The sequence below is a fragment of the Gossypium arboreum genome, chromosome 11, assembly GCF_025698485.1.
Source record: "Gossypium arboreum isolate Shixiya-1 chromosome 11, ASM2569848v2, whole genome shotgun sequence".
Taxonomy (NCBI): domain Eukaryota; kingdom Viridiplantae; phylum Streptophyta; class Magnoliopsida; order Malvales; family Malvaceae; genus Gossypium; species Gossypium arboreum.
Genome location: NC_069080.1, coordinates 5,783,439 through 5,809,717, shown reverse-complemented (window position 1 = coordinate 5,809,717; position 26,279 = coordinate 5,783,439). Strand labels below are relative to the sequence as shown.

Genomic DNA, 26,279 nt, shown 5'->3' with positions numbered 1-26,279 from the left:
AATCTGAATAAAAAAATATTAAAACTCAAGCCCACCTCACCTACTTATATTAAACTTTTTACATTATTATTATTTATATAAAAATAAATTTAAAAATACAATACCTCAAATGCACTAAAATATTAAAATAAATATTTTTCAACAAATGAAAAAACTTAAATAACATTAAGATAAGTACAATTTAGTAATCAAATACCTCTACAATAATAGCAAAATTAATAATAAAACAAGAGCTATACTATATCCAAAAATAATAATAAAATAGTAGCAATATAATAACGAAATTATAACAAAATAATGAAAAACGGTGACAAAATAGTAAAAACAACAAATTTTTTTCACAAATTCGAACAGATAAAAATATTTACTCGAGATCAGACCAATTTTCGAACTTATATTTTTATTAAATCTTTCAGCTTTTCAAACGGCCGGCTTGACCTTAGGCAAGTGTATTCGTAGGTCGGCAGTAAGGAAAAGCAAACTATTTTATTTTTGGATTGGAATTCAAAAACCCAGCCCAATTAAATCCACAACAAACCCTTTTTAGAAAAAAATTAGGAGAAACCAATCCTATTGTATCTGGCAAGCAAAAGAACGATTTATAAGATGTCGTTTAAGATTCTTGTCTTCTGCACAAAGTAGAACCATCTCTGACGTCAACAATTATACCCCAAAGGTAGTTTCTCCCTCGCCCTTTTTTTTCCCTGCGTAATTAGAGTTTAATTTGAGGCTAATTTTCTTTTAATTAGAGCTTAATTATCTATTCATCTCTTTCTTTGTTTGATTTCATAAAATTTTTGGGTTTCTTTGTTTGTTTCTTTGTAGCCTGTGAAAATTCCGTTCTGGTTTTGTTTATTATTTTTGTTTCCAATCTTTTTGAAGCTTTTTTATATGGCTGTAAGCTTTAAATTCTATGTTTTGCATTAGAGCCGTGGAGTGTAGAACTTTGTTAGCAGATTTATGGATTTGCCATGTTTCGATGTCGGTTAAGGAATCAAACTTTGAATCATTTTCAAGTTAATGTAGTTGGACAATCGACAAGGTGTAAAAATCGTTTCTCAAGTTTTTAGGCTCCACTGACTTATAATACAAGCATCATCAACAAAAAGGGAAAGTTAAAACTGGCATTTGAAGGTGGAACTATAATGTTATTTGATAGGTTTTGTGGGTTCATAAAAGAGAAAACTATGATGCTTGTTGTAGATTGTTCCCAACTATGTTCTCTAGACTTTCATTTTTCTTGAAGCATCCGTGCTCTGATATGAGTTTAGGGACCCCTAAACACAACTTAATATTGTAATATGTATTTAAGGACTAGTTATCTGATCCATTGATTTGATTGGTTGATCTGATGATGGAGAATAAGTTTTAGTTTCAACAGTTAACCGATAGTGCCGAGCTTAAATTTTGTATGTAACATACATTGTCTATGTTATGCAAATAACTAAGTTTCCTTCTTTTTATCAGAATTTTACAGATAGATAAGGTTGTAGCCTGAATTTCCGTGGAAGTACAATCATTTTATAGAAAAGAAAACCGAGTTTAGGAAAAGGATGGAAAAGCAGCAACCTGGTTCCTCGGACCATGGTGGTAAATGTCAAACTGATAAGCTTTCTGAGGAAATTGTTCAAACTGATAAGCTTTCTGAGGAAATTGTTCTTGCCAAGAGTGGTCTTGTAAATAGTATCTCGACTCTAACTTTATTGGATCAAAGAAACAGTGAAGAAAGTAGTGATTCCATTTATGCAAATGAGACAAATGATGTTTCTCTTACTATTGTTAAGACTCCTGTTAGTCAATTGAGGAAAAAACTTCTTGTTCTTGATGTGAATGGATTACTTGCTGATATAATCTATCGTCCTTCAAAGAATTACAAAGCAGATGCACACATTGCAGGACGGGCAAGTAAGAAACCTGATCTAGAAAAATTTATTTGCTTATAAGTTCTATTTTAAAAGCTAATTGGGAGTTTCTTTCTTTGTTCAGTTTTTAAGAGACCCTTCTGCGATGACTTTTTAAGGTTTTGTTTTGAGAAGTTTGAAGTGGGTATCTGGTCTTCAAGAAACAGGTATTTTTTCAATAAGAAACAAGCAATTGATTGCTTTTTTGTTGTGGTTGAACATTGATATAGTACCGTTAATTGCTGGATCAATCATGTTTCGCAGGAGAACCTTGGAAAGAGTTGTCGATTTTTTGATGGGAGATATGAAACAAAAATTGCTTTTTTGTTGGGTAATTATAACTTGTTTCCTTTTGCTTTCTGTTAAACTTGCTTTGCTGCACAAGTTTTTGTCTTTTGGTGTGCGTCTGTCCCCTGTATGTTTTCAGGTCATCTTTGTTTCCATGTGCAATTAAACTAGAAGAGTTCCAACTCTGAGCCATTTGCTTTATGCGCAATGATTTATTAGGATTCATCTCACTGCACCACAACACAATTCAAAGCTCCGGGGCATAGATATAAGCCCTTAGTTTTCAAAGAGTTGAGGAAGCTTTGGAGAAAAAGCGATCCTAATCTTCCATGGGAGAAGGGATATTATAATGAATCAAATACATTGTTGATAGATGATTCTCCTTACAAAGCACTGCTTAATCCCGTAAGTAAATAGACTTATCTTATTTGCTGTTTAATGTCCCTAATATTTTCCATTGTCCTTTTGAGTAGGTCCTGACAAACGTTCTCCGTTTTCTATTAATATTTGATCTTGTAGTTGGATACTGCAATATTTCCTCATCCATTCATGTTTGACATGGACGATGATTCATTGGGTAAGATGACTTCTGAAATCATTTATAACCCTATTAAGTTCCATAGGTTAATAACTCGTGTTTATCTCCTTGTTCGTTGCTGAAGTTTGTATGCATGGTTTTTATTCTGTTGACTGTCGTGTTAGCCTGCAAGTTTGTAAGTTGGTTTTATTCTTTCAGGTGTTGGAGGTGACCTTAGAGTTTATTTGGAAAGATTAGCTTTAGCAGAGAATGTACAGAAATTTTTAGAGCTAAACCCATTTGGTCAGATAGCTATCACTGAAAGAAGCCATGACTGGTGCTTCTACGGCCGGGTTATCGATACTTGTGTTCATTCTCAACTACAACAGCTTAACATCTAGTTTTGATGACATTAATCGAAACAAGACTTAGGCTAAACAAATTACACGAGACAACATTTTAGTAAAAGGGCTAAGGATGATTTATTTTTATTATTATTTTGATAGTGGAAGAAGGATTATTGATGCTAGGCTCGAGCTCCTAATTTGATTATATGAACCAACTAAGCTAAGCTTCGGGTTTAATCAATTTTTGCAGAGCAATCCTTTCTTATTAGGGAATTGCTTTTTCGAAAATGTTCCATGTAGTTTGACCATAATTTATTCATATACTCCTTAGCCTGTGTTGCCCCTTCTTTTTTGTATTTGTATTTTCACGTGAGATTTTTGGCGGACACACATTTAGGCATGAGTATGGAATACGTGTACTGTGCCTTACGGTGCTGCATTTTCTATTTTGTTTTTCAATTTCTGTGGCATTTTGAGAAAAAATAAAATAAATTTTGGTATTCACGTGACCAAAAAATAAATAAATTATACTGGACTTAAATCTAATAAAGAATTTTAACAGTGCTTATAATTCTTAAAAATTTTATTATCATTTTAATTAGAATAAAATATTTAAACTAATTAATGTTCTTATAAAAGATAAAGTATCAAATTATATCAAAATTAAAATATATAGATTAAATCTCAAACTTAAGTGAAATATATGATTAAATTAAAATTTAATTATTTTTATAATTTAAAAAGTAGAAGGCTAGAAAATGATATTTACCCTAATGTTCTCATATCAAAAAAGGAAAAAATGGGCAGATGTCCATAGACCTTCTTTTTATATATAGTCGTATAGATATGTGGTAGTTGGGGGGGGGGGGGGTCTTTTGTTATATAAAAAAAAATAAAAATCATCTGTAGTAAAAAAGATTTAAAAGGAAATTTTATTTTAAGGTTTTTTTTTCTTTCAAAAACAATATTTATGAACGGTGCAATTTAAATTCATGATTTTTCTAAAGGTGAATTAATGACTTTTTAGTTTTCCCAAAAATCATTCCACTAAAATAAGTTGTCGCCAATTAGAGGTAGCATATGGATGTGCTTTTTTGGTAGTTAAATATTTTTATAATATAAAAAATAACAATACAAAAAAACTTGATATTAGAAAATTTTCAGGTTTTATTCATAAAACTTTTCTCTCTTAAAATTTTCTGATAATTTTAAATTTTTTTAATAATAAACATAACTAAAACCGAAAATAAAATATGTTTTTAGAACACAAATATAAAATCAAAAACAAAAAAATTATAAAAAAAAATTGTTGGCAGATTTTAAATGATCAAACATGCACCTGAAATTTGCAGATACTATGATGTTACAAGAGCTCCGATTATGATTTTTGAGTTAATTAACATATTATATATTTTAAAAAATGATAAAGCTTGTCAAATAAAAATATGTAATGATTTTCCTAGTAAAATAAAAAGATTTTATTACTGATGTATCAAATTAAATTCATTTTTCAAACCATGACAACCTATATATGAACTATGAAGTGAGTAAAGGTGCATTTTCATGACTTTTATGTCATCAAAGCAGGCATTGGCATTGACTTTAAAAGCTTTTGAAGTCGGTCCATTGCCCATTCCCTGCCACCACACATCTTATAGTAATCCACATTACTGCACTTCTTTTTTTACAATTATAATATTCATGTTTGACATTTTATATTTGATTTCACATTTTAACGTGAATATAATTTTTTCAAAATTTAAAATATGTGTATTATGTATCATTATTAGGGTATTGTTTATAGTTCAGTTAAAATCGAATTAATCAGTCGAATCGATTTAATTTGATTAATAATTTTTTATATTAATCGAAATAAATAAAATATATTATATTTTTGAACTTTAAAAAATGAACATTAACCCTGTGTTTTTTTATATATTTTATACTTATTTTAATTAAAAGACAAAAAAATATCAAATTTAGTTATTTCGTTTTGATTAATGTATTTAAAAAAATTAGTTCGCTTAACGATTAAAATTTTTTACATTTTGAATAATTAATTAATAATAATTTGGCCCGTTTGAACACCAGGATGGTATCTAAAATTCACCCTAAACCCCAACAATATAAAAAGTCATGATTTACAAGGATTACAGTAGTGTTATGATGCCCAATTTCAATGAGAAATAGGGTAATGATATTTCTTCGTTTCCCTTAGATTGAAAGATCAGAGTTTTGTAATCATATGGTAATTAGTATAATCAAATAAGAATATACAAAGATTCCGTGAAGTAAAGAAGGAGCCATTGGATGCTTCTGCTGATTGTTCAGTTGGGAAAAATATCTGATTTCCCAACCACTATCTGATTCATCAAGATATGGTAATCAAATAAATACAACACATTTTCCCATAAATACACATTTTAACACCACCAAAATAAGCATTGGGTTATATTTATTTTACACTATATCTAATCTGTAGGACCACATAATATTTGAATTAGGTCAATTTACGTTTTCTTGGGTGGTAATTCATTCTCACAAAAGATGGACATGTTCTTCCTTAATTTAGCATAAGCATATAGGAAGCTGGGAAGAAAGTATGTATATATTTGTATATAAGGTTTGAAAATTCAGATTATTGGGGTTCGTACATTCAAGGCTGGTTAGATCTGTAATCAAAAGCTTATCTTTGATGCACATGATTGATAAAGAAAAAAGGGGGATAAGATGGAATCTTGACTTAAATTCCACCATCACAAATAAACCCTAAACTCTCTCTCCCCCTCCCCCTTTGTTTAAGGTTCACACTATCGAGGCCTCCTTTTATGAAAAGTTAAAACACCTTCAAATGGGAGCATGCATGCATGGACCCACCTCCCTTTTTAAATACATGGTTTGAGAATAAAGGAAGAAATTATTGGAAAGCTTAGAAATCCAATTTTTTTTTTTTAAATATAGAATTGGGAACGAACCGATTTAAAACTGTTGAAAAAGTAAACCCTAACCCTAACCCTTCCCTTGTTTAATGCTCAAACTATGAAACAGCTTAAAATGTCAGCATCAACCCTCCCTTTTCATCTTCTTCATATATTTTTATATATTAGCTTAGTAGCTGTATAAACTTTTTAATGACAGCAATATCTAAGAATGGTATAAGGAGGGTTTGGTATAATATTTTGAATTTTATATATATTTTTTACAAAATTAAGCTAAATATATATTATAGAATTTTATAAAATTAAAAATCTGAAATAATTTTTGACAATGAAATTTAAATTCACTATTTTTTATCCAAACAAGAGATTAACTCCAATGAATATAAAACGAGATCACATTACATCAGATAGATCATTATGTAGATATTGAAGGATTTTATGAGATTGCATGAATGTAACCTTGCCCAAAGGTCTCAATAATGTCATTTTTGCCAAACCACTCTGCTTCTTTGTTGCCTTCTTTAAAAACATGTATTAAGTAATTTGTCCAATCACATTGGAGATGGTATTTGATGTTACGAATCACAGAAGAATCATACTACTCCTTTTCAAATTCTTAAATTGCTTGAATAACTTCCTTATTGTCTGTCTCAAGCACCACTTTTTTCAGTCCGAGACTCCACACTATTTAGAGCTCATTGAGTATACCCCAGAGTTCAATCATGAACACCAAGCAACTCCCAATATTTTTTATGAAGCTTGCAATCCATACCCAATATTTTAAATTCACTATTAAATAAGCATTCTATAAATCCATAAATTTTTTGAAAAATCATTTCAAATTCAAATTAGGTTTTGTTTTTTTATAATCAAACATAACATTTATTAATGAACAGCAAACATCGGGAAGTGGTATTGCTTGCATAATCATAGTATGCAATAAAGAAGAAGAAATATATATATATAAAAAAAAGATGGGTAATGGATACATAAAAAGGGATACACAAACACATGCATCATGTGAGAGAATCACATGAAGGATAGCTACATTTCATAAGACAGGCAAGAAGGACCAATTACAGCAACAAAGCCTTATTACTTGCTTCCCGTAAACCTGTATAATTATATTTAAAATTATAATTATGTTCATCCTTTGGTGCTGTGAAAGAAGGTATTCACACATTCTTGTCGTAAAAAAAAGGGAAGGGATAGTGCCATTATGCCATGCGCCTATAATTGTGGAACTATTTTTATCCCTATAATTAAATTTATAATTAAGTGCTAATTATAGGAAAATGATGACGAAATTGTACTGTATATTATGGAGAGATTGAGGGAGGCAGTCCATTTTGTTAGGTGCTCCTAGGTTTTGACAGATCATTCCTCGCATTCATTCCAAGTTGACAAAACTCACATTAAATGATTGTCTATCTACCAGCAATCTTGTCACATGCTATATTGCAATTCTCCTACTAATTTTATCCCTAATTTAATTAACCTACTAATTGGGATCATTTGCAAGTCTTTCTCGGGGATGGATGAGAAGTGTAGCTAATGGGATTTGATTTGATGCTTTTGTTTTGGCTGAAATATAAATTTTGTTGTGTGATTTGAGAAATGATTTTACCAAATTTTAAACCCTAAATTAAAAAATTAGATTTATGATTTAAGATTTAGATTTTAAAATTCGAGTTTGAAGTTTAAAGTTTGAGATTTAATATTTGAATTTAGAATTCTAGATTTTGAGTTAAAAAATTATTAAAATTATGAATTAATAACATGAAAAAATTTATTAAAATATAATTAAATAATTAGAAAATGATATAAATTGTTGTGTTGCTTGTATTTCAAACAAAATTTTCTCTCGAATTGATTGATTTTTAGTATGGAAATTTTGGTGCAATAGGTGGCTTATCCATACGTTGAAATGGACGGTCAAAATTCCCACTTTTGATTTTCGTATTAACATGAAGATAATAAATAGTAACTTTAATTTATATATATATATTATTTATTAATTAATCTCAATGATTGAAGGATCAAAATCTAAGTAGGGAATCAAAGTTAAAGGGCGAGGGGGTGGAAGAGAATGATTCAAGAAAGGTGGGTTTTATATAAATGAATTATTTTTTTCCAGTACATAAAATGCACTTTTTTTTCTTCCGCGACAGACTCCACATGGTCATTGGAGAAACCATCGGACCGAGCACATTATTTTGTCCACATGCAATCTGACCCACCCACCCATTCACAACTATCACATCTCTATCTGCCTGCATTTTCAAAAATTAATTTATATTATATCATGAAAACAAATAATATAAACATTGATATAATTTTTTAAAAATTAAAATATGAAAAAAAATACTGATAACCTTTTAACACTATCATTCAGTATTATACTTAGATTTATTTTTGAAAATTTTTATGAAATATTAATTATATATATTTTTGATAAACGATAATAATGGTTAGATTAAGATTAATTTCGAAAATAAATTGTATTTCGGATCAAAATCATGCTTAATATCAAAGAATATTTTTTATAATATTATTAAAAATTTAACTTTTAACTATAAGTTAAATTAAAAATAAAATTGGTCTGATTTTGATTTAAATAATAATAATTTTTAAAATTGTCGAATTGAATAATATTTTTTTATTTTCCTGATCTTCTTTTTGGGGGCGAGTTCCTGATCCTAGTTGGCAGTACAACTTTTCATTCTTCTTGCAGAATTTCACAGTGCATTGCCTGCATATATAGTAGACTAGCATCCCTCTCCCTCTTGTTAAATATTCAAAAAATCTTAGCTGCCATTTTCCTAGAGAGAGCCAAAAGCCAAGTTCTTTTTTTTTTTTTTTTTTTTGGGTTTTGGGTTTTTGGGTCCCATATTCCGGTTTAATTGTTTTTGTTCCTTCTCGACTTTGTGGCAGAAGATATTGTCTGCCATTGTTGTGTGAAGCCCAAGGAATAAACGTTTTTATCTCATTGCAAATGGGAAGAATTAGAATCGTGGGGTTCCTTCAGTTCCTCTCTTTTTATCTTTAAATCTGTGCCTCCCCCTCTGAATATTCTCTGAATTCTCACCAGGACAAAGATATAAAACGTCTGCATTCAGATTTCACAATCCCGATATATACTCCATGGACAAGAGTTGATATGGTTTCTGGCAATGCATGGTAAATGTTGAAGAGATAAAGTGAAGATGTCTGCAAAGTTTATGTATCCATTGTCAGATGAAAACCCAGATCTGCAGAAGCAGATTGGGTGCATGAATGGTCTCTTCCACCATTTCCTTGGTAGCCGACGCTTTGCCACCCCATCCCACAAATGCCTTCCACCTGGTAATTTAACTCTCTGCTCTTACTGCTTAATTAATTTGAGTACAAGTTCTTTTAACATTTGACTCAATTTTGCTTCTGCAATTACTATAGGTTCAATTGGCAAGCATGGAACAGAGGCAAAGATTGCTTCACAAAGAATAAAGGTAAGGAATTGTCTAATCAGTTGTTATGGTGTGGGAATTGACACGAACAAAATTAAAACTAACTTAACTTGATTTACGGCTGCAGGAAAATAATCTGAAAAAGACTGCGAAAGAGAATCAAAGGTTGTCGTCTGAATCACCCCGAACCTCGTCGTCCTCTTACTCATCTGCTGACTGCACCAAAGCATCTCGACTCGATCAGCATCGGTCTTCGTCGAGTCAAACCAGCTTTCCTGAAATCCCAAAGCAGGAAATATCCAATGAACAATCGACGGTTTATTTGCAGTCATGCCAACATTCAGTTAACCTCAGAAATGTGGTTAAAGACTGCATCTACAGAGAAGCACGGGGATTATCGGTTAAAACGGGGATGAAAGCGGATGCAGGGCAGCACCAGACCTTGAAGTACATAGATTCCCCGAGGCCTTTGCAGTCACCGAAACCTGCAATGACAAGGAAAATCAATCTAGAAGTGCCTAGAACGGCCAATGGACGCAATGATGGTTCGCTCACTTTCGTGGCAAGGGATGCTCGCCGTTTCTCTTATGACGGGAGGGGGTCGCATGATGCAGTTAAAGTTAAGCTCAAAGATCAGCCAAGGCTGTCACTTGATAGTAGGGAAATCTCCACGAAAGGTTCAACCAACCATATGGACTGCAATGAAATGAGAAGCCGACAACAAGAACCTGGGAGCGGCAAAGGACCATCTAGCATTGTAGCCAAGTTGATGGGGCTGGAAATATTGAAAGATGATCTCCCTTCATTCTCATTGAGAATCGATGAGAATTCAAAAAATCGGGTTTCTTGTTCTCCAAGAAATTCAAAGACGGAACCCAGCTCACCTGGTTCGACAAATGCAGACTCGAAGAAATCTATTGCAACTAGATGTCCGAATGAACCAGCCCCATGGAAGCATATGGATGGAAGCATAGTTCAAACATCGGCTTCGAAATGTCGAGAAACTCTGCCTAAATCCCCAAACCCCTCTCTAACTGTTTATGGTGAGATTGAGAAACGGCTGGCAGAACTCGAGTTCCAAAAGTCAGGAAAGGATCTCAGAGCCCTTAAACAAATAGTTGAAGCAATGCAGAAGTCTAAACAGATGGTGGGGACCAGAAAAGATGACCAAGCTTCAATTTTTGTCTCTCAAGCGAACAGCGTCCTTGGTCAGAGCTCAGAAGCACCAAACTTGAGAAAGCTACAAAGTAGCAATTCAGTTTCAGCCATAGTTAAGGGAACTAGTTCTCCGACACGCCTTAAATCCCCGGTCAAGATTACTAAACCAGCAAACTGCATCGAAAATGCCAGCAATTCTAGTTCATCAGTGGTTGCAACAAGCAGTTTAAGCAGAATCCGCACAAGGAGTAGCCCTGCGGAAGTCGGAAATGAAAAGGTTGACAAGCGACCATATAAAGAATTAACTCTAAGGCCTAATTCTCCTAAACATCCTTCCTGCCGACCCCAACCGAACACGACTCCCAGAACTCTAACATTAAACCAAACTTCAAAAGAGCTGTCGCCTATTGCTGGAGAAAACCCGAAGCTGGCAATGAGCTCAGAGACCACATGCCTTAAGAAGAAGCTTGAATTGGAAAAAAACCCTCGTCTCACTCATCCAGCATCAGAGCAGAGCAGAAGCAGAAGGCAATCAAGCAGAATACAAGCAGAATCAGGCTTACCGCATTGGAATTCCAGGAATAAATCCCACGATTTGCAACGACGCGATGATCAAACAAGTGATATCAGTAGTGACATGACAGACTTAAGCCACCAAGGGGATGGTAGTTCAATGCAATTCAAGAGCAATTCGAGTGCAGCCACTTACGGTGACATTGAAGTTACAAGCATGAATAGTTCTCACAACGGATCAGTCTCCCAAAAACAAGAAAAGAATCATAAAGTAAATGTTCTTCTACCTTCGAATCATTTCATTCATATAATATTTTGATCATCTTTTAAAACAGCTTACATTTCTATCAATCAGATTTCAACAACAGAACCTCCGAATACGGTAATGGAACAACCTAGTCCAGTCTCGGTTCTAGATGCCGCATTTTACGGAGACGAATCACCATCTCCTGTGAAGAAAAAATCAAATCCCTTTAAAGGTGAGAAGCTCTTATATCCTTTATGCATTGGACTAATTAAACATATCTATTCGAATCTGGCTAACATAGTGCTTATAACAGATTATGAGGGTCTTATTGCTGATGAAGCAGAATGGAGTCTGAGCCACAAACAGCTTACATTCGGTGAGGTTAATGAAATTCGTGTGAGGAAGTTAGTGAAGCAAAGCTCTGAGATAGACAAGCCATGTGTGGTGGAGGATAGAAAACCAAAGAGACAGGATGTGGTAAGAGATTCATGTTCGGACATTGATAAACTACCAACAGTATCAAGTACAAGGTTGGATGATGAGATTAACAGTGTGCAAAGCATCTTAATGGGAGATTTGAAGGTTGGAGCAATCGATTGGAGCAAGTGCAAGAGTGAAATTCCATGGGTTGTGTTGGATGTTGAGAGGTTGATCTTCAAAGACTTGATATGTGAAATTATCAGTGGTGAAGCAGCAAATTATAGACGACTGTTTGTGAAGTAGGATTTCTATTAATGTATTAATGTTTCAGAAAAGAGGGTGGTGGTAGGTAGTTTACTTCATAATTTCTTTTCTTTTTGGAGTTTTTTTTTTCTTTTCTTCTTCGGGGTTATAGTTTCAAATAAAGCTTGAATGAAACTTACCTTGTAAATTTTTTAAAAAATAGCCTGTGAAATACGTGTAAACTGCAATGTTATATATATACAAACATGTATTCTCTCCATTTGGCAGTGCATAATATGTAGTATCTCCATCGAGCATACCCACATAACATTTACTTGAGGGATAAGGAGGAGATGGAGACGGTACTCACAATGGAGGATGTGTGGAGAGTCGTAAGCGGAGGTTTCTAATTTTTTTAGTATTGAGGGTGTGATGGAGATACATAGAATCTTTTCATGATTTAAGTGAAGGGAATTTCCTCTTAATTTTGGCTTTGTGTACGGTTCAAATTCTATTTTGGTTGGCCACTTGAGAGTACTACAATCATTTAATTAGTCATTGACGAGATAGAAATGATCGAATAGAATCTCATGTGTGAGCCATGATATAAAAAGAACTCAACATCTATCTTTGACGAAGTATATTACAAGAATTTCAAATAAAGCTATGATAAAACGATAATTAATAAAATTGTGCTATGATAAAATAGTAGTGACAAATTTATATAAATAGTGTCTTTTTAACACATTATATTCTCGATTACTAACAATGAAGTAATTTAAGTCTCATGAATTTCTCCAAGTATTGAAATATTTAAAATGAATTCCTGTTTTCAACAATTAAATTTAATTAAGAACAAAGGAATGTAGTTCAAATAGCTTGATTCATGTAAGGGCTTTGAGGTTAGGGAAATTAGCGTAGTCTTGTCCATGCAGCTAGTGGTGCAGTGTTGAAAGATTCAACTTGAAATGAGGTTTCTAACCATTGATTCTAGACCTGGATCGGGTTATTCATTTAGGTACAAAGTTCGTTCAAAATTTGAAAATATTTGAGTAAAAATATTAAGTTCAAAAAATAAGTTTAAGCAAAAAAGTAGGCCTATTTAAAAATAGATTGAGTTTAGACTTTAATATTCAAGGCCTGAACCCATTTTTAAATTTATAATAAATTATATTTTTATATATTATATAATTTAAAACGCACTAAAAAATTAATCTATATTAAATATATAATACTATTCTAATATAAACATTAAAACAATGTTAATATGACTATATAAAACTTTCAATAAATAAAAATAAAAATTATTAAATATTAAAATGAATATTTTTAAAAATTAAAAATAATATGAGCGAACCTAAAATGGGCTTGGGTTAGTCTTTTACAAATATCAGTTGGTTTGGGCTAAATTTTAAACCCATATTTTGAGTCGAGCCAGAGTTGGACAAACATAAAATATATTAATATCATGCTTAGGCCCGAATCGACTCATGAAGACCTCTAATTAATTTTAAGTGCCGCCTTAAAATATTGTAGAATCCCTTCCTTCCATTTTTATGAAATAAAAATTTAAAAATCTTTTACTAATAAACTATATATATTTTTTAATATTAATATCATAACCTATTTTTATTATGTCTGTTTTGTTTTTATACAATGTCTAGAACTATTCATAGTTCCTCATCAACTCTAAAATAGGAAAATAATGCGCCTTAATGCATTTAAACTCACATATTCCTATACTGGCAGTAATGCAGATGCCAATCGAATTAAGACTATAAATAATAATTTTTTAAACTTGATTAAAAACAACATAATGAGTGAACTAAGAGTAGATTTTATTTCTTTAAGAAATAAATAAATACTCAAAAATAATTTATAGTGCTTGATATGATGGAAAGTTAACACTTTTCAAGAAATTTAATTGGTTGGAACATAATTTCAATGTTTGGAATGTAAAATTAATTCCTTTTCTTTGAAATGTAAGATTTAAGCAATGGAAAGTAATTCACTTAATAATTAATAATTCACATGAAAGTTAGTTTCCCAGTAAATTAACTATTCTTTTATTTTTGTTTAGGTATTAATTAAGTCATTTAATCGAATCATACGAATTAATGATCTAACCAATTTGATCACGCTTTTAGTTCGAAAACTTTACTTAAAATATATTTCATCTTTAAATTTTTATTTTATAATTTGACATAAATAAATAATCAATATAAGTACCATACTAATATTTTTAATTAACATAAACACTTAACCTCACTTTAATAATATTTATTTGTTGAATTTCAAATATTTTGAGAATTAAATTATTTCATGTGACTAAATTATTACTTACCACATAGATTATTAATAAAAATAATTAACATATTCATTAATTATATTTACTTGAATACTTTTTAATACAATAAAGATTAAAGGTATCAAATTATTTCTATCCTATCTCCATAATTTATTTAAGAGTTAATTGCACGAGACATGCAAGTTATGATTATTATTTCAAATTGATTTGTAAATTTTAAATTATTTTAATTATATTTTTAAATTATTGAGGTCATATCAATTAAGTCCTTTTGTTAATAAAATTGTTAATTTAATTATTAAATAACATATTAAATTTTACGTTGCATAATTGAAAATGGAAATTTAAAAAATAAAAATTTTAAAATATTAATTTTGAGATTTTTAAAATTTTTTACTAAAGCTTTATCATTCACTTTTTTTTTCTATTTTACTTTTAAAAGTTATGCAACAACATTAAATTAATGCTAAATTATGTCCAATAATACCTAGCATATAATTTAACACTTAAAAATAAGAATACGGGGCATACCATAAAGAAAACTTCTTTCACCAATTAGATAGATTAAGAAAATAGCCACAGTAACTGCGAAAAGAGCGAGTTATGCAATAGTTAAATTAATGGTTTAAATAATGAGATGACTTAATTGATATTACCTCGATAGATTAAGGATGTAATTAGAATAATTTAAAGTTTAAAAATTAATTTAAAATGAAATCTAAGTTTGGGGATGTTTGATTCAAATAATCCTTGATTAAATCAGCCCTATGCTTAGAACCTGTGCTCTTTCCTCTTTGTGGATAAGATACGGAGGGTAAGAAAGCAGAGAACAAGCAGCAGAATAAAAATCAATGCTTCAAAGTTTTTGCAGCCTAAAACCGTTTCCAAATTCCATAACCAAGTTCGTATCAGATCAGCCATGCCTCTCCTTACTAGAAACCAAGTGCACCACCATGAACGACCTCAAAAAAATCCATGCCCAACTCATCAAAACTGGTCTTTTCAATGACATTATAGCAGCTAGCCGTGTCTTGGCCTTCTCTGCATCTCCAGCCGGCGACATCAACTATGCTTGCTCCGTCTTCACTCGAATCCAAAACCCAAATCTCTTTGCTTGGAACGTCATCATTAGAGGCTTCTCTCGAAGCTCTAACCCGCAAATTGCCATCTCTCTTTTCATTGACATGTTGGTTTATTCGTCTGTGGAGCCAGGAAGGTTAACTTATCCTTCTGTGTTTAAGGCATATGCTCAACTTGGTCTGGCTTCTGATGGTAGACAGCTTCACGGGAGAGTTATAAAACAGGGTCTTGACTGTGATCGATTTATACGAAACACAATGGTTTACATGTATGCGAATTGTGGGCTTTTGAGTGAAGCTTGGCGAATGTTTGATGAAGAAGAAATGGAATTAGACGTTGTCGCCTGGAATTCCATGGTTATGGGGCTTGCTAAATGTGGAGAGATTGATGAGTCCAGGAGACTGTTCGATAAAATGGCGACGAGAAACACTGTTTCATGGAATTCAATGATTAGTGGTTATGTTAGGAATGGTAAGTTTTTGGAAGCATTGGAGCTGTTTCAAGAGATGCAAGGAGAGAAGGTTCGGCCTAGTGAGTTCACAATGGTCAGCTTGCTAAATGCTTGTGCTTGCTTGGGAGCAATTGCACAAGGAAAATGGGTACATGATTATGTACTGAGCCAAAACTTTGAGTTGAATGTCATTCTTGTTACTGCAATTATAGACATGTATTGCAAGTGTGGGGATGTTGAAAAGGCTCTACAAGTTTTCAGAACGTATCCCAAGGGAGGATTGTCATGTTGGAACGCCATGATCTTAGGCCTAGCTACAAATGGATGTGAACAAGAAGCGATTCGATTGTTTTCTAAGCTAGAGGCTTCGAGTTTTGAACCGGATTATGTCAGTTTCATTGGTGTTCTAATGGCTTGTAATCATGGAGGGATGGTGGATAGAGCAAGGCAATACTTCTCATTGATGACTGAAAAATACAAAATCAAACCATCCATTAAGCACTACAGTTGCATGGTTGATGTGCTAGGTAATGCTGGGTTCCTTGAAGAGGCAGAACAGTTAATAACAAGTATGCCCATTAATGGAGATGCCATTATATGGGGGTCTTTGCTCTCAGCTTGTAGGAAGCATGGAAATGTTGAGATGGCAAAAAAGGCAGTTAAACATGTTATTGAACTTGATCCAGATGAAAGCTCTGGATATGTACTTATGTCTAATGTTTATGCTGCAAATAAGCAATTCGAGGAAGCCATCAAGCAGAGGCTTTTAGTAAAAGAGAAGCAATTAGAGAAAGAACCAGGGTGTAGTCTTATTGAAGTTAATGGTGAAGTTCATGAGTTTGTTTCTGGTGGAAGGCTGCACCCTCAAGCAAAGGAGATATACCCTGTTTTGAATGAGTTGAAACTCATTTTACAATACAAGGAATGAACGAGCTTCAAACTCAGGAGGTCATTATATTTGGTGCTTTTTCTTGTAGGATTATGCTTATATCCTGGATCAAAAAATGGCAATAGTTCCATTCCGTTAATTGGTGCTGCAGACATGTTTTAAGTCTACCATTATTTAAGTGTATGGTAACGTGTGTTACATATATGTCCTACACAGGTGTACTCAATGAAACCGAATGAGGATATTCGGAGGATGTGAGAATCTTCAAAGAATTGCTGGCTAATCCAGGTTAGGTTTTTGACATGGTTCGTCCTGGTGCCCAAGAGTACATCTCAGGAGGTGTAGTTCCATTTGTGATCAAGTTCTGCGGCATCCCATACAGATCGGATTCGTCGAGCTGATGATGTGGACCATTATGGTGACCATATTGGTTCTGCATTGCTGTTGCAACTTCATCTTCATCCAATGGTAAACGATCGAAGGTGGCGTTCATGAAGGATGCAGCCATTACCAGAACAGGACCGGATGCAATGAGTGCACCGACTACCACTCCACCAGCAACCTGTCCCTGAGCGCCAGCCAGGTAAATGGTTAGCCCCGTGATCCCCGGTGGAGCTGGAGGGGGCAGGATCGATCCAAGCAAGGAGAGAATCTCGTACCGGCCATGCAGAGTAACAATTACACCTGATGAAGCTGGTTGTCTGAGTGTAACATTAGTCACACACCCACTCCCACTAAGCACACAAATGCCACGCTGCTTTTTCCTTGCAAAGTTAGCTAAGCTCTCGATCACATCGCAACCTGAACTCACCTCCATTGCATGGGCTCTTATCGCATTAGCACTTTCTCGAGTGACGATAATGGGTGGTTTTGGTTTGTTTTTGGAGCCTGCTGGCCTCCCTCGAGGCCGCCTAACATTGTCACCATCAGCTGCAATGATTGGTTTCACTGCCTTTGGCATTTTGGGAGCCATTAGCATTGCATGAAATTCTTTGTCCTGTTCTTTGTTATGATCCATAAGCACTCTCAAATCTGTGGTTTCTCCCATTCAGAATTTGCAGAAACTGGTCCAGCATATCAGTTTAAGTAGTGGGTTTCAATCAATAAATTTATTAGTAAAGAATTATTGTAGGGTAGGAGATGGTTAAGTGATACCAACCTTGTATCCATGCATTTAATTTATCCAACTGCCTACCTGAAACTGACCCTTTTCAATCACGTTAATTGCCTTTCCCAACAAATACACACATCAAAATTTCTGCTTCTGCAATAAAACAAATATTAAAAGACATTGTAGATAAAACAGAAAAGACAACAAACAAAACATACCCCAACATGAGATGGAATACAATGCTGAGGCAGAAGCCATTACCAGACAACTTCTATTAGTTTGCATTTCTAATAATTTCTTATGGTTGGTTTAGTGTTAGAATTGTGATCTCCAACATCTTCAAACTGCAATTCAGAATCCTTGCTGAGGATTTCTAAGGCTTTCTCTTTCTGGATTTTTATGCTTTTTTATGTGTAATGATATATTCGGAAACCTCTAGTGTACCATACATCATTTGTAGCGACCATAATTGGGCGGATAGCAAACACAATAGTTTGTATAGGTTGGGACGACATGGCTCCAAGATACATTAGTTTTGTGCGAATCTGAGTATGAATTAATTGTTACTAATATAATAATTGTATTAAAGAAAATCTATGTTTATAATTAATGTGTTTATTTTTTAAAATAATTTAAGATTGTTTTAAAAGATATACAGGTCTCGAAGATTTCCGGCATGTTTTGAGTACTTCTTAGTGGTGATCATGCATCAGATCAGGTAAGGGTTTTAGCTGAGCCATAATAAAATTTTAGGCTCGTTTGATAGGTGGATTTTGCCCCAAAAAATGAGTCTAAATTTTTATTTAAGCTTAGCCAAGATAAAAAAAGCTAAAATCCGAGCCTAGACTTGTATTAAAAATTTTTAATATTATTTTTATATAATAGTGAATAGCAGCAAAACAATGAAAAACAACAATAATTTTCTTTTTAAATTTGGGCTGGGCGAAGCCCGAGCCAAAAACACTTACTTGAGGCTTGACTTATTTTCTAAATGAGTTATTTTTTATTCAAATCTATTTTTTATATTTATATTTTTATCTAAACCCTCTTACTTCTCAGAAAAATCTTCGAATCAAATCAAATCATCAAGTATAAGTGACTGTCTTTCGTTAATTAGAAAAAGTTGGTATAAGAAGTATGCTGCATTCTTAGAGATGGCAATAGATGAGTATATTAGGTGAATTTGGCACAAGCTTCGGATTTTGAAGTTCATTATTTGGTGTTTCCATCTCAAAGCTTCTCTCGCTTTTTCTGTAAATATATGCTCGTGATGAAGGTCTTATTAGATTTAATTTTGTTGAAGTTATTTTTACCAAAAAATTATAATAAATTATTAATATAAGGTTATTATTAGGCGAAACATTAATATAAAGTGAAATTTTCACAAATAAAATTAAAATATCACAATGGATAAGTGTCTTATTTATTTTCTTTTAGATTTTTATTATTATTCTAATTCTATTATTGAAATTTTTACTTTTCACTTGCGGTGTATTTAACGATAACCTTATATCACCCTTGAACTTAAATTTTATTAAAATCTTCATTCTAATATTGTGCTACATTATTATATAAAAATTTTAAAAATTATATATTTATTAAAATTATAAAATGCATAATTTTTTAAAAAAGTAAGTGATATTACAGTATAATTTTAGAACGTTATGTTTTCTTAACTTAATAGAATTTAAATTTAAGGATTAATTTTGAAAAATGTCAAATTTCAAAACTAATATTAAAAAAAAAAACAAAGGGAAATTTTATCAAATTTCGCGAGTAAACTGATAAATTAGATTGAATTCAGTTTCAAATCGGGCGGGCTTCCGGGTTCCGATATGTTTTCCTCACAAAGAACTTAAAAAAAAAACAAAAAAGAAAAGAAAAGAAAATCCAGGCGGCTTGCTGTCGGAGTTGACTACTAACAAAAATTCATCCCACACCCCCCCTTACGAAGATTTCGAAGCTGCTCCTAGAAAACACCCACAACAAACTCCCCCAAAACAAAATCCCGATTAGGTATTCGTTCTGCTACGAGACCCTAATTTGACACCAGATCACATTCGGTTTCTTTTTTATGGTTCTAACGAACCCTAATTCTTCTTTTCCTTTTAATTTGTTTTAGGGTTTAGGGTAGCGACGATTGATTTAAATATTTAAGGTTTCTAATCAATTCATATTACTTTTTGTTTGGGGGGGTTTTGGTAGAGAAAAAAAAAGGAGGGAAGATGGGCGTGAAGCAAGCTATTAAAAATCTAGATGCGTTTCCTCGCGCGGAGGAACATCTGCTGCAGAAGACGCAATCGGGAGCATTAGGTGAATTGTCAATTGTTAACTTATATTCAACTAAAAAATCATGCTATTTATTCAACTGAACAAGTACTAATTGTTTTTCTTTTTCCTGGTAAAATTCATTATTATAGTGTCCATCGTTGGTTTAGTGATAATGGCCACGCTGTTCTTTCACGAGCTTACCTATTATCTTTCGACGTACACTGTTCATCAGGTTTGCATTTTTTTTTTTTTGCAGTTTTAATTATAGCTGCTACCTATTTTATTTTGTTGAATTTGTTTGGATGGAATAATGGTATTGCCCATAGGGCGTGATCACACCAAAGACAAATTTGAAAAAGACTTGTCTGCTGCCTTGAACATGGTTCTATTGTATCTCAGCTTGAAATAGAATGATAGGCAAAATTTTGGGTGTCATAAATGATGCTTCTGTACAACACATCTTCTTTTGCTAGTTTGTTGGATACTTTTTTGCGTAGGCTTCTAATTGAAGACAATGAATGGTTTTAATCCTTTGCTTTCTTTTTTATTTAATAATCTTCTGCAATCATATCAATATTATCTTCTCCTCTATTACTTAAACTTACTGACCTGCCAAATACTAGTCCCTCTAAAGTCTAATTTCAACAATTCCAACATCTTTTGCTTGCAATTATCATGTATATGATTTTAACTAATCCCTGCAAGTTGCAACTCAGCGGCCACTTATTTGAACCTTATCTCAAATATAAACCATGAATCCTTCTGCTGTTCTACAACTTTTGACTGCACAATCCCTTAATTCTCCAAGCCTAACTCATCTCAAGTGCCATTAAGGCAGCCTTTTCTGATATCTTCTATTGTAAGCACCCAAGCGACATAAGTTCTCTAAGAAAGTGATTTCCTCTCCAACCTTTCTGTCTGAGTTAACTCATTAAGGGAATCTTGTAACCGGTTATGATGTCTTTAGTAGTTTGAGATTTTAAGGGTAGGTGAGATGATCTAACTGAACAGTTGCTTGTCAGATGTCTGTAGACTTGAAACGTGGAGAAACACTTCCAATTCACATTAATATGACATTTCCTTCATTACCTTGCGATGGTTAGTAAATCTCTTCTAATGAAACCTTCCTCTCTTTGTCCTTTTTTTTTTTTGGTAAATTCTGTTAATCTCATTTAGAATATTGACTGTTGGCTGTTTGTCTATTATATTATTTTTGCAGTATTAAGTGTAGATGCCATTGACATGTCAGGCAAGCATGAAGTGGATCTTGATACTAACATATGGAAAGTAAGACAACTTTTTATTGTCAGCAAGACTTTATTGTTTTAATGATCATCTTGTACTAATGAATACAGCATTCTTCTTAGGAGGTCCTTTTTCCCTCTTTTGGAAATGAATGTATTTAGAAATGGATGTAGGATTTATGGTTAGATTTCCATGTTTGTTATATAACTAACAATGTTAAACCTTCTGCAGCTTCGCCTGAACAGTCATGGTCATATCATTGGCACTGAATATTTGTCTGACCTTGTGGAAAAGGAACATGCTGCTCACAAGCACGGTATTATCCTTGGTGTTGTAGATCTACCTCATGGTTTTAGTTTTTTAGTTTATCTTTTTGGGAGATTTATCTATGTTCACAGTGTATGGATATATTTTCTGGACATTATTATATGTATGGAGGATGCAACATCCCTTGCACAATGTTGCGAGAACTTTTAGGGTGAGCTTCTAAAATAAGCTTTCCATAAGCTTCTACTACACAAAACAATTACCCAATTATACAAATTATTACAACATTTGTAATGTATTGTGTAATTATGTAATCCCACAAAGCATTACCCAATTACACAAATTATTACAACTTTCGTAATGTTTTGTGTAATTATACAAAACATTATCCAATTACACAAATTATTACAGCTTTTGTAATGTTTTGGTAATATTGGAGCTGATGGAAAGCTCATATTGTGGAGCTCGTTTTAGAATTTTCCCAATGTTGCTGATAGTCATACTTTGCCTTTTCTCTCTTTCCTATATTTTTGAGCTGGATGGGTAGAATAAGCATAGAGGGAGCCAAAGTACATAAAGAAGGCTTGAAATGTTAAAACAACCATGCTTTACTCCTTTGATAAAAGATATGAGTCACTTTGAAAATGAAGCATAAGCATGTTTGATCAATTATTAAGCAATATTTCTGACTTGTGGCTTAAACCACATTTGCAAGTTCTAGATTTTTTATCATTGACTTTAGTCAAAATGACCAAATTGCTCTGCAGATTTTATTTAGATAAATCAGAGTGTTTACTTCTTTCTTATAGGATACATCAAAGTGTGTATCTATTTATTTAAAAATTTACAACTTTGTTTAGTTCATTTATGGTTCATGTGAGGTATATATAGAAAATGAGAAATAGTTGTAACCTGATATTTTAAGGCTTAAATAATTAATTTCTTTTAGCAAATGTGACCAGATGATGAAAATGAACATCATGATGATGCTGACAAGAAGCTTCATGCACTTGGCTTCAATGAAGAAGCTGAAAATATGATCAAGAAGGTGAAGAAAGCATTGGACAATGGAGAAGGATGCCGGGTATTTATTCAAGAGTTTTTATTTTTAGGGCCCCAAAAGGGTTGTAAATGAAAGAGTATAAAGTTAACTGATCTATTAACGTAACATTTGTGCAGGTTTATGGGGTATTAGATGTCCAAAGGGTGGCTGGAAACTTTCACATCTCGGTTCATGGGTTAAACATTTATGTTGCTCAAATGGTTATTAACCTTTTCTCGTAGCAATCTAATTTGATATCCTAAATCATGCATGTATTCAGCTTCTTGGCTAGAGTGCATCTAGTGATAGCTCGTGTGAGGTTCTTGTTGGTGTTTGATTGATAGTGAAATGCATGACTTTTTTTCCTTTTTTACCATTTTGGTCTTTATTGAATGTTTTGAATTATTATTAAAAACACCCTAATTTTTATCTTTTAATGGAAGAAAATATATGAATATTTATTTACCATCAGCCTACGGCATAATTAGTTGTATGCTACAAAATTTTGAACAGAAAAAAACCTTCACAATTCATAGTTTTAAATATAATAAAATAACAATGATTATTATGACCTATTTTCTTTTTCTTCTGCTTTTAATGTGTTAATTTGTAAATAGTTTTCATCTAGATAACTAGTTGTACAAAGTTTTCCTGTTTATTTTTTTTATACACGTGAATATTATGCCGCATTTGGACATATGGTGTTGAATTTAACTCGAACCTGCTCTTCTGAAACATGTTTAGTTGATAAATTTTGTGGTCCCCTATTACGCAAGTGACCTATTTCCTTTTTCTGCCCTCTCCTAGGGTTTCGGGTTAGGTTAGTTATAGAGGTTTACGGGAATTTGGGGCTTTTGGAGTGCTGGAGGGTGGCTAAATTTGGGGTGGATGCATGGGTTGATTTCTTAGATCTAGGCTATATCCTTTTTTTTTTTTTGGGGGGTGGGGGATAAGAAAGTGATGTGGGAAATTAGATCAAGAAGTTTTAGAGGAAGCTTTGGATGAAATTTGGGATGTTTTGGTGCTGAATTTTGGAAATGTTAGTGATTTCTGGGCTTTGTTTTTGAATGAATTAAAGAAGGGAGAGTTAGAGAGAGGGGGTGAGGTAGAAAGAGGAGGAAGGGAAAAAACGGATGAAAAGAAATTGTCCTTTTATGTCTTTTAAAATTACTATTAATAATATATTTTTGATACATATACACCAGAGATAGATCATCCCCTTTTTAAATAACAAGAACATGCAGCTGACCAAACTTGCCGTAGATACTTGGTACATATTTAGCCTAAGATTTGAAACTTTGCTTACAGTGAAGAAATTGAAATTCTAAATTTAGTTTGCAAGAATGTGCTAGATTTATTTACAATATTTCTCTCTTAGTTGCTTGGCAGTTACAATAATGAGGATATCTAGAATATTGTCATATTTAGTTTCTTTTTGACATGGCTTTTCCTTTATCTGCATATTAAGTTGAAGTCCTTTTCTTCTTTGCTCACAGATCTTTGGAGGAGCAACACATGTCAATGTAAGTCATATGATTCATGATTTATCATTCGGGCCAAAATATCCTGGACTCCACAACCCACTTGATGGTACAGTGCGGATTTTGCATGAAACAAGTGGAACATTCAAGTATTACATAAAGGTTTCTATTTCAAGCTTTCTCTTTATTTACCAAAGATTGTGGCAAATGCCACTCAACCTTTCCAATGAACCCACACTGATGATCCATGTTTTCTGCGTTGAATTGATTGTGTAATTGTCTTTTGGTTGATGAACTTGATGATCTAGTAAGTATTACAATCATGCATGGCCGCTATTTTTGTTTATAAATAGAGCTAAAGCCTCCCTCTGCATCCTCTTCCTCTCTTTTAGTGCTTGAGCCCAAATTATATTGGTTATCTAGCACATAACTATCTGAACTTTGTATCATCTCTTATTTTACCGGTGTATGATTGGTTGGGAAGAGGCACAATATAAAGCTTTTGTTGGTTCAAAAAGGTTATCTGCAATGCAGTAAGGTTACCTTGTTAATTGTGATTATTTTCATCCTTCACTTAAAAGGAAACCCTAGATTTTTTTCATACCTATCCTTTCTCTTCTTTTGCAACATCCTATAAGCATTAACAGGTCTTGCTCTCTAGGTACATTTCTTCTGCTCTACCATTATGCTCCAAACTCTAGATCCTTGTAAAAGTATAGTTTTATGGTATATTCCATAAAATTGTAACAAGCTCTTTCATTTTGCATATTACATTCTTTGGTACCATTTCGGTTTCCCTCTATCTTTCTTTGCATCTATAACTTCAGAAATGAGTTGCTTTATTTGGACATCTCTGTTCATCCAAGTGATGTCTTCACTACATTGCAGATTGTCCCTACTGAGTACAGATATATCTGGAAAGAAGTTTTGCCTACAAATCAGTTTTCTGTCTCTGAATACTTTTCCCCTATGAAGGAGTATGATAGGAGTTGGCCAGGTTAGTTGGATGCGTGGCTTGGTAAACATCACTACTTCTTTTGCACCTTTGGTTAGTGGTTGCTAATTACTTTACCGTTCTGTTCAGCTGTTTACTTTTTGTATGATTTGTCACCAATCACTGTGACAATAAAAGAAGAGCGCCGAAGCTTTCTCCATTTTATCACTCGACTTTGTGCTGTCTTGGGAGGGACATTCGCTTTAACAGGTTTGCAACCTATGGTCATTATTAAATTATCCAAAAAATTACTTACCAGTGCTTCAAAGTTCAACTAGGCCAAAATGCAGAATCTTAGGTGGTCAAAATTAATTATGTGGTGTTTGGGTGTAATTTAGTACTTTATACAAGTTCAATATGGTGTTTGAGCATATACTTTCCTATGCTAAACCGACACTTTATGTGATGCAAAAACAGGAATGCTAGATCGTTGGATGTATAGGCTTATTGAAGAAGTGACTAAAGCAAGCGGTGCGCGTGCATATCGGTAGAAGAGTTTGGGTTCAGTTCGGAGTGCAAGAACAACAGCAACTCACATCTAATGTGTCTCGATGTCTCAAAAAATCAATGCAGAGTGAGGATAGGCAGAAGAATATACATATATATATATATACCCCGCTGGTACTCTATGGTTGTTGCTGTGGCTTTCCTTAATTATTCAATGCAGTGTTGGGTCGGATATTATGGGAATTAAGATTTCTTTTAAGTTGTATCATTTTTGTAATCCTAAAATCAAAAGGAACAAGAAAGAAAGAAAAAAGGGGTTTGGGACTAGCTATTAACATGCACACCTCTTATGTTTGATTTTTATGACCAAAATTTGTCAGTTGTCTCACTTATCACGCTTCAGATATCTTTGAGAGGGCAGCTTAATCTCATCATTAAGAAATTTAATTGGTATTTTTAAAAATTAAAATATAATGTTTTGGTCAGTAAATTAAAAAAATAAGTGCTAAAAGTGAAATGCTTATTTTTTAGTATTGAATTTATGTCAGATCAAAATATGTTGCTATTTGAAGTTTAGCCATTTTTAGGAATTTAATTCTTTTATTTTGCTGATTTTAAATTTTTAAGTTTAATTCATAATATCATTAAATTTTTTTGTTAAATTTTTTGTGTGA

The 26,279-nt window shown here is 32.9% G+C and overlaps 5 protein-coding genes across 5 annotated transcripts; 4 read left to right on the top strand and 1 right to left on the bottom strand.

Moving 5' to 3' along the window:
* Positions 1 to 435: 435 nt before the first annotated feature.
* LOC108471092 (uncharacterized) lies at positions 436 to 3,341 on the top strand. Its single transcript, XM_017772675.2, has 7 exons — positions 436 to 676; positions 1,468 to 1,905; positions 1,987 to 2,068; positions 2,166 to 2,232; positions 2,409 to 2,594; positions 2,709 to 2,766; positions 2,926 to 3,341. The coding sequence occupies exons 2-7, from the start codon at positions 1,554 to 1,556 to the stop codon at positions 3,105 to 3,107; spliced, it is 927 nt and encodes a 308-aa protein (XP_017628164.1). The 5' UTR covers positions 436 to 676; positions 1,468 to 1,553; the 3' UTR covers positions 3,108 to 3,341.
* Positions 3,342 to 8,673: 5,332 nt separating this feature from the next.
* Positions 8,674 to 12,299, top strand: LOC108470949 (protein LONGIFOLIA 2-like). The gene is made up of 5 exons (XM_017772484.2): positions 8,674 to 9,337; positions 9,428 to 9,480; positions 9,566 to 11,380; positions 11,465 to 11,588; positions 11,670 to 12,299. The coding sequence occupies exons 1-5, from the start codon at positions 9,199 to 9,201 to the stop codon at positions 12,077 to 12,079; spliced, it is 2,541 nt and encodes an 846-aa protein (XP_017627973.1). The 5' UTR covers positions 8,674 to 9,198; the 3' UTR covers positions 12,080 to 12,299.
* Positions 12,300 to 15,059: 2,760 nt separating this feature from the next.
* Positions 15,060 to 17,127, top strand: LOC108470582 (pentatricopeptide repeat-containing protein At2g42920, chloroplastic). Its single transcript, XM_017771932.2, has 2 exons — positions 15,060 to 16,806; positions 16,964 to 17,127. The coding sequence occupies exon 1, from the start codon at positions 15,179 to 15,181 to the stop codon at positions 16,784 to 16,786; it is 1,608 nt and encodes a 535-aa protein (XP_017627421.1). The 5' UTR covers positions 15,060 to 15,178; the 3' UTR covers positions 16,787 to 16,806; positions 16,964 to 17,127.
* LOC108470583 (AT-hook motif nuclear-localized protein 16-like) lies at positions 16,854 to 18,225 on the bottom strand. The gene has a single exon (XM_017771933.2). The coding sequence runs from the start codon at positions 17,793 to 17,795 to the stop codon at positions 17,037 to 17,039; it is 759 nt and encodes a 252-aa protein (XP_017627422.1). The 5' UTR covers positions 17,796 to 18,225; the 3' UTR covers positions 16,854 to 17,036.
* Positions 18,226 to 19,646: 1,421 nt separating this feature from the next.
* LOC108470391 (uncharacterized) lies at positions 19,647 to 25,993 on the top strand. The gene is made up of 12 exons (XM_017771677.2): positions 19,647 to 19,874; positions 20,064 to 20,171; positions 20,279 to 20,361; positions 21,152 to 21,227; positions 21,349 to 21,416; positions 21,606 to 21,690; positions 22,604 to 22,725; positions 22,821 to 22,904; positions 24,180 to 24,326; positions 25,053 to 25,161; positions 25,249 to 25,368; positions 25,576 to 25,993. The coding sequence occupies exons 2-12, from the start codon at positions 20,084 to 20,086 to the stop codon at positions 25,647 to 25,649; spliced, it is 1,056 nt and encodes a 351-aa protein (XP_017627166.1). The 5' UTR covers positions 19,647 to 19,874; positions 20,064 to 20,083; the 3' UTR covers positions 25,650 to 25,993.
* Positions 25,994 to 26,279: the final 286 nt, after the last annotated feature.

Excerpts from the sequence above, each read along its gene's own strand:
- LOC108471092 (XM_017772675.2), top strand. The coding sequence starts at position 1,554 with ATGGAAAAGCAGCAACCTGGTTCCTCGGACCATGGTGGTAAATGTCAA. Across the intron at positions 2,069-2,165 it reads ATCTGGTCTTCAAGAAACAG|GAGAACCTTGGAAAGAGTTG; the intron begins GTATTTTTTCAA and ends CATGTTTCGCAG. Across the intron at positions 2,595-2,708 it reads ACAAAGCACTGCTTAATCCC|TTGGATACTGCAATATTTCC; the intron begins GTAAGTAAATAG and ends TTGATCTTGTAG.
- LOC108470949 (XM_017772484.2), top strand. The coding sequence starts at position 9,199 with ATGTCTGCAAAGTTTATGTATCCATTGTCAGATGAAAACCCAGATCTG. Across the intron at positions 11,381-11,464 it reads AACAAGAAAAGAATCATAAA|ATTTCAACAACAGAACCTCC; the intron begins GTAAATGTTCTT and ends TCTATCAATCAG. Across the intron at positions 11,589-11,669 it reads AAAATCAAATCCCTTTAAAG|ATTATGAGGGTCTTATTGCT; the intron begins GTGAGAAGCTCT and ends TGCTTATAACAG.
- LOC108470582 (XM_017771932.2), top strand. The coding sequence starts at position 15,179 with ATGCTTCAAAGTTTTTGCAGCCTAAAACCGTTTCCAAATTCCATAACC.
- LOC108470583 (XM_017771933.2), bottom strand. The coding sequence starts at position 17,795 with ATGGGAGAAACCACAGATTTGAGAGTGCTTATGGATCATAACAAAGAA.
- LOC108470391 (XM_017771677.2), top strand. The coding sequence starts at position 20,084 with ATGGGCGTGAAGCAAGCTATTAAAAATCTAGATGCGTTTCCTCGCGCG. Across the intron at positions 21,417-21,605 it reads TTGATACTAACATATGGAAA|CTTCGCCTGAACAGTCATGG; the intron begins GTAAGACAACTT and ends AACCTTCTGCAG. Across the intron at positions 22,905-24,179 it reads ACATTTATGTTGCTCAAATG|ATCTTTGGAGGAGCAACACA; the intron begins GTTATTAACCTT and ends CTTTGCTCACAG.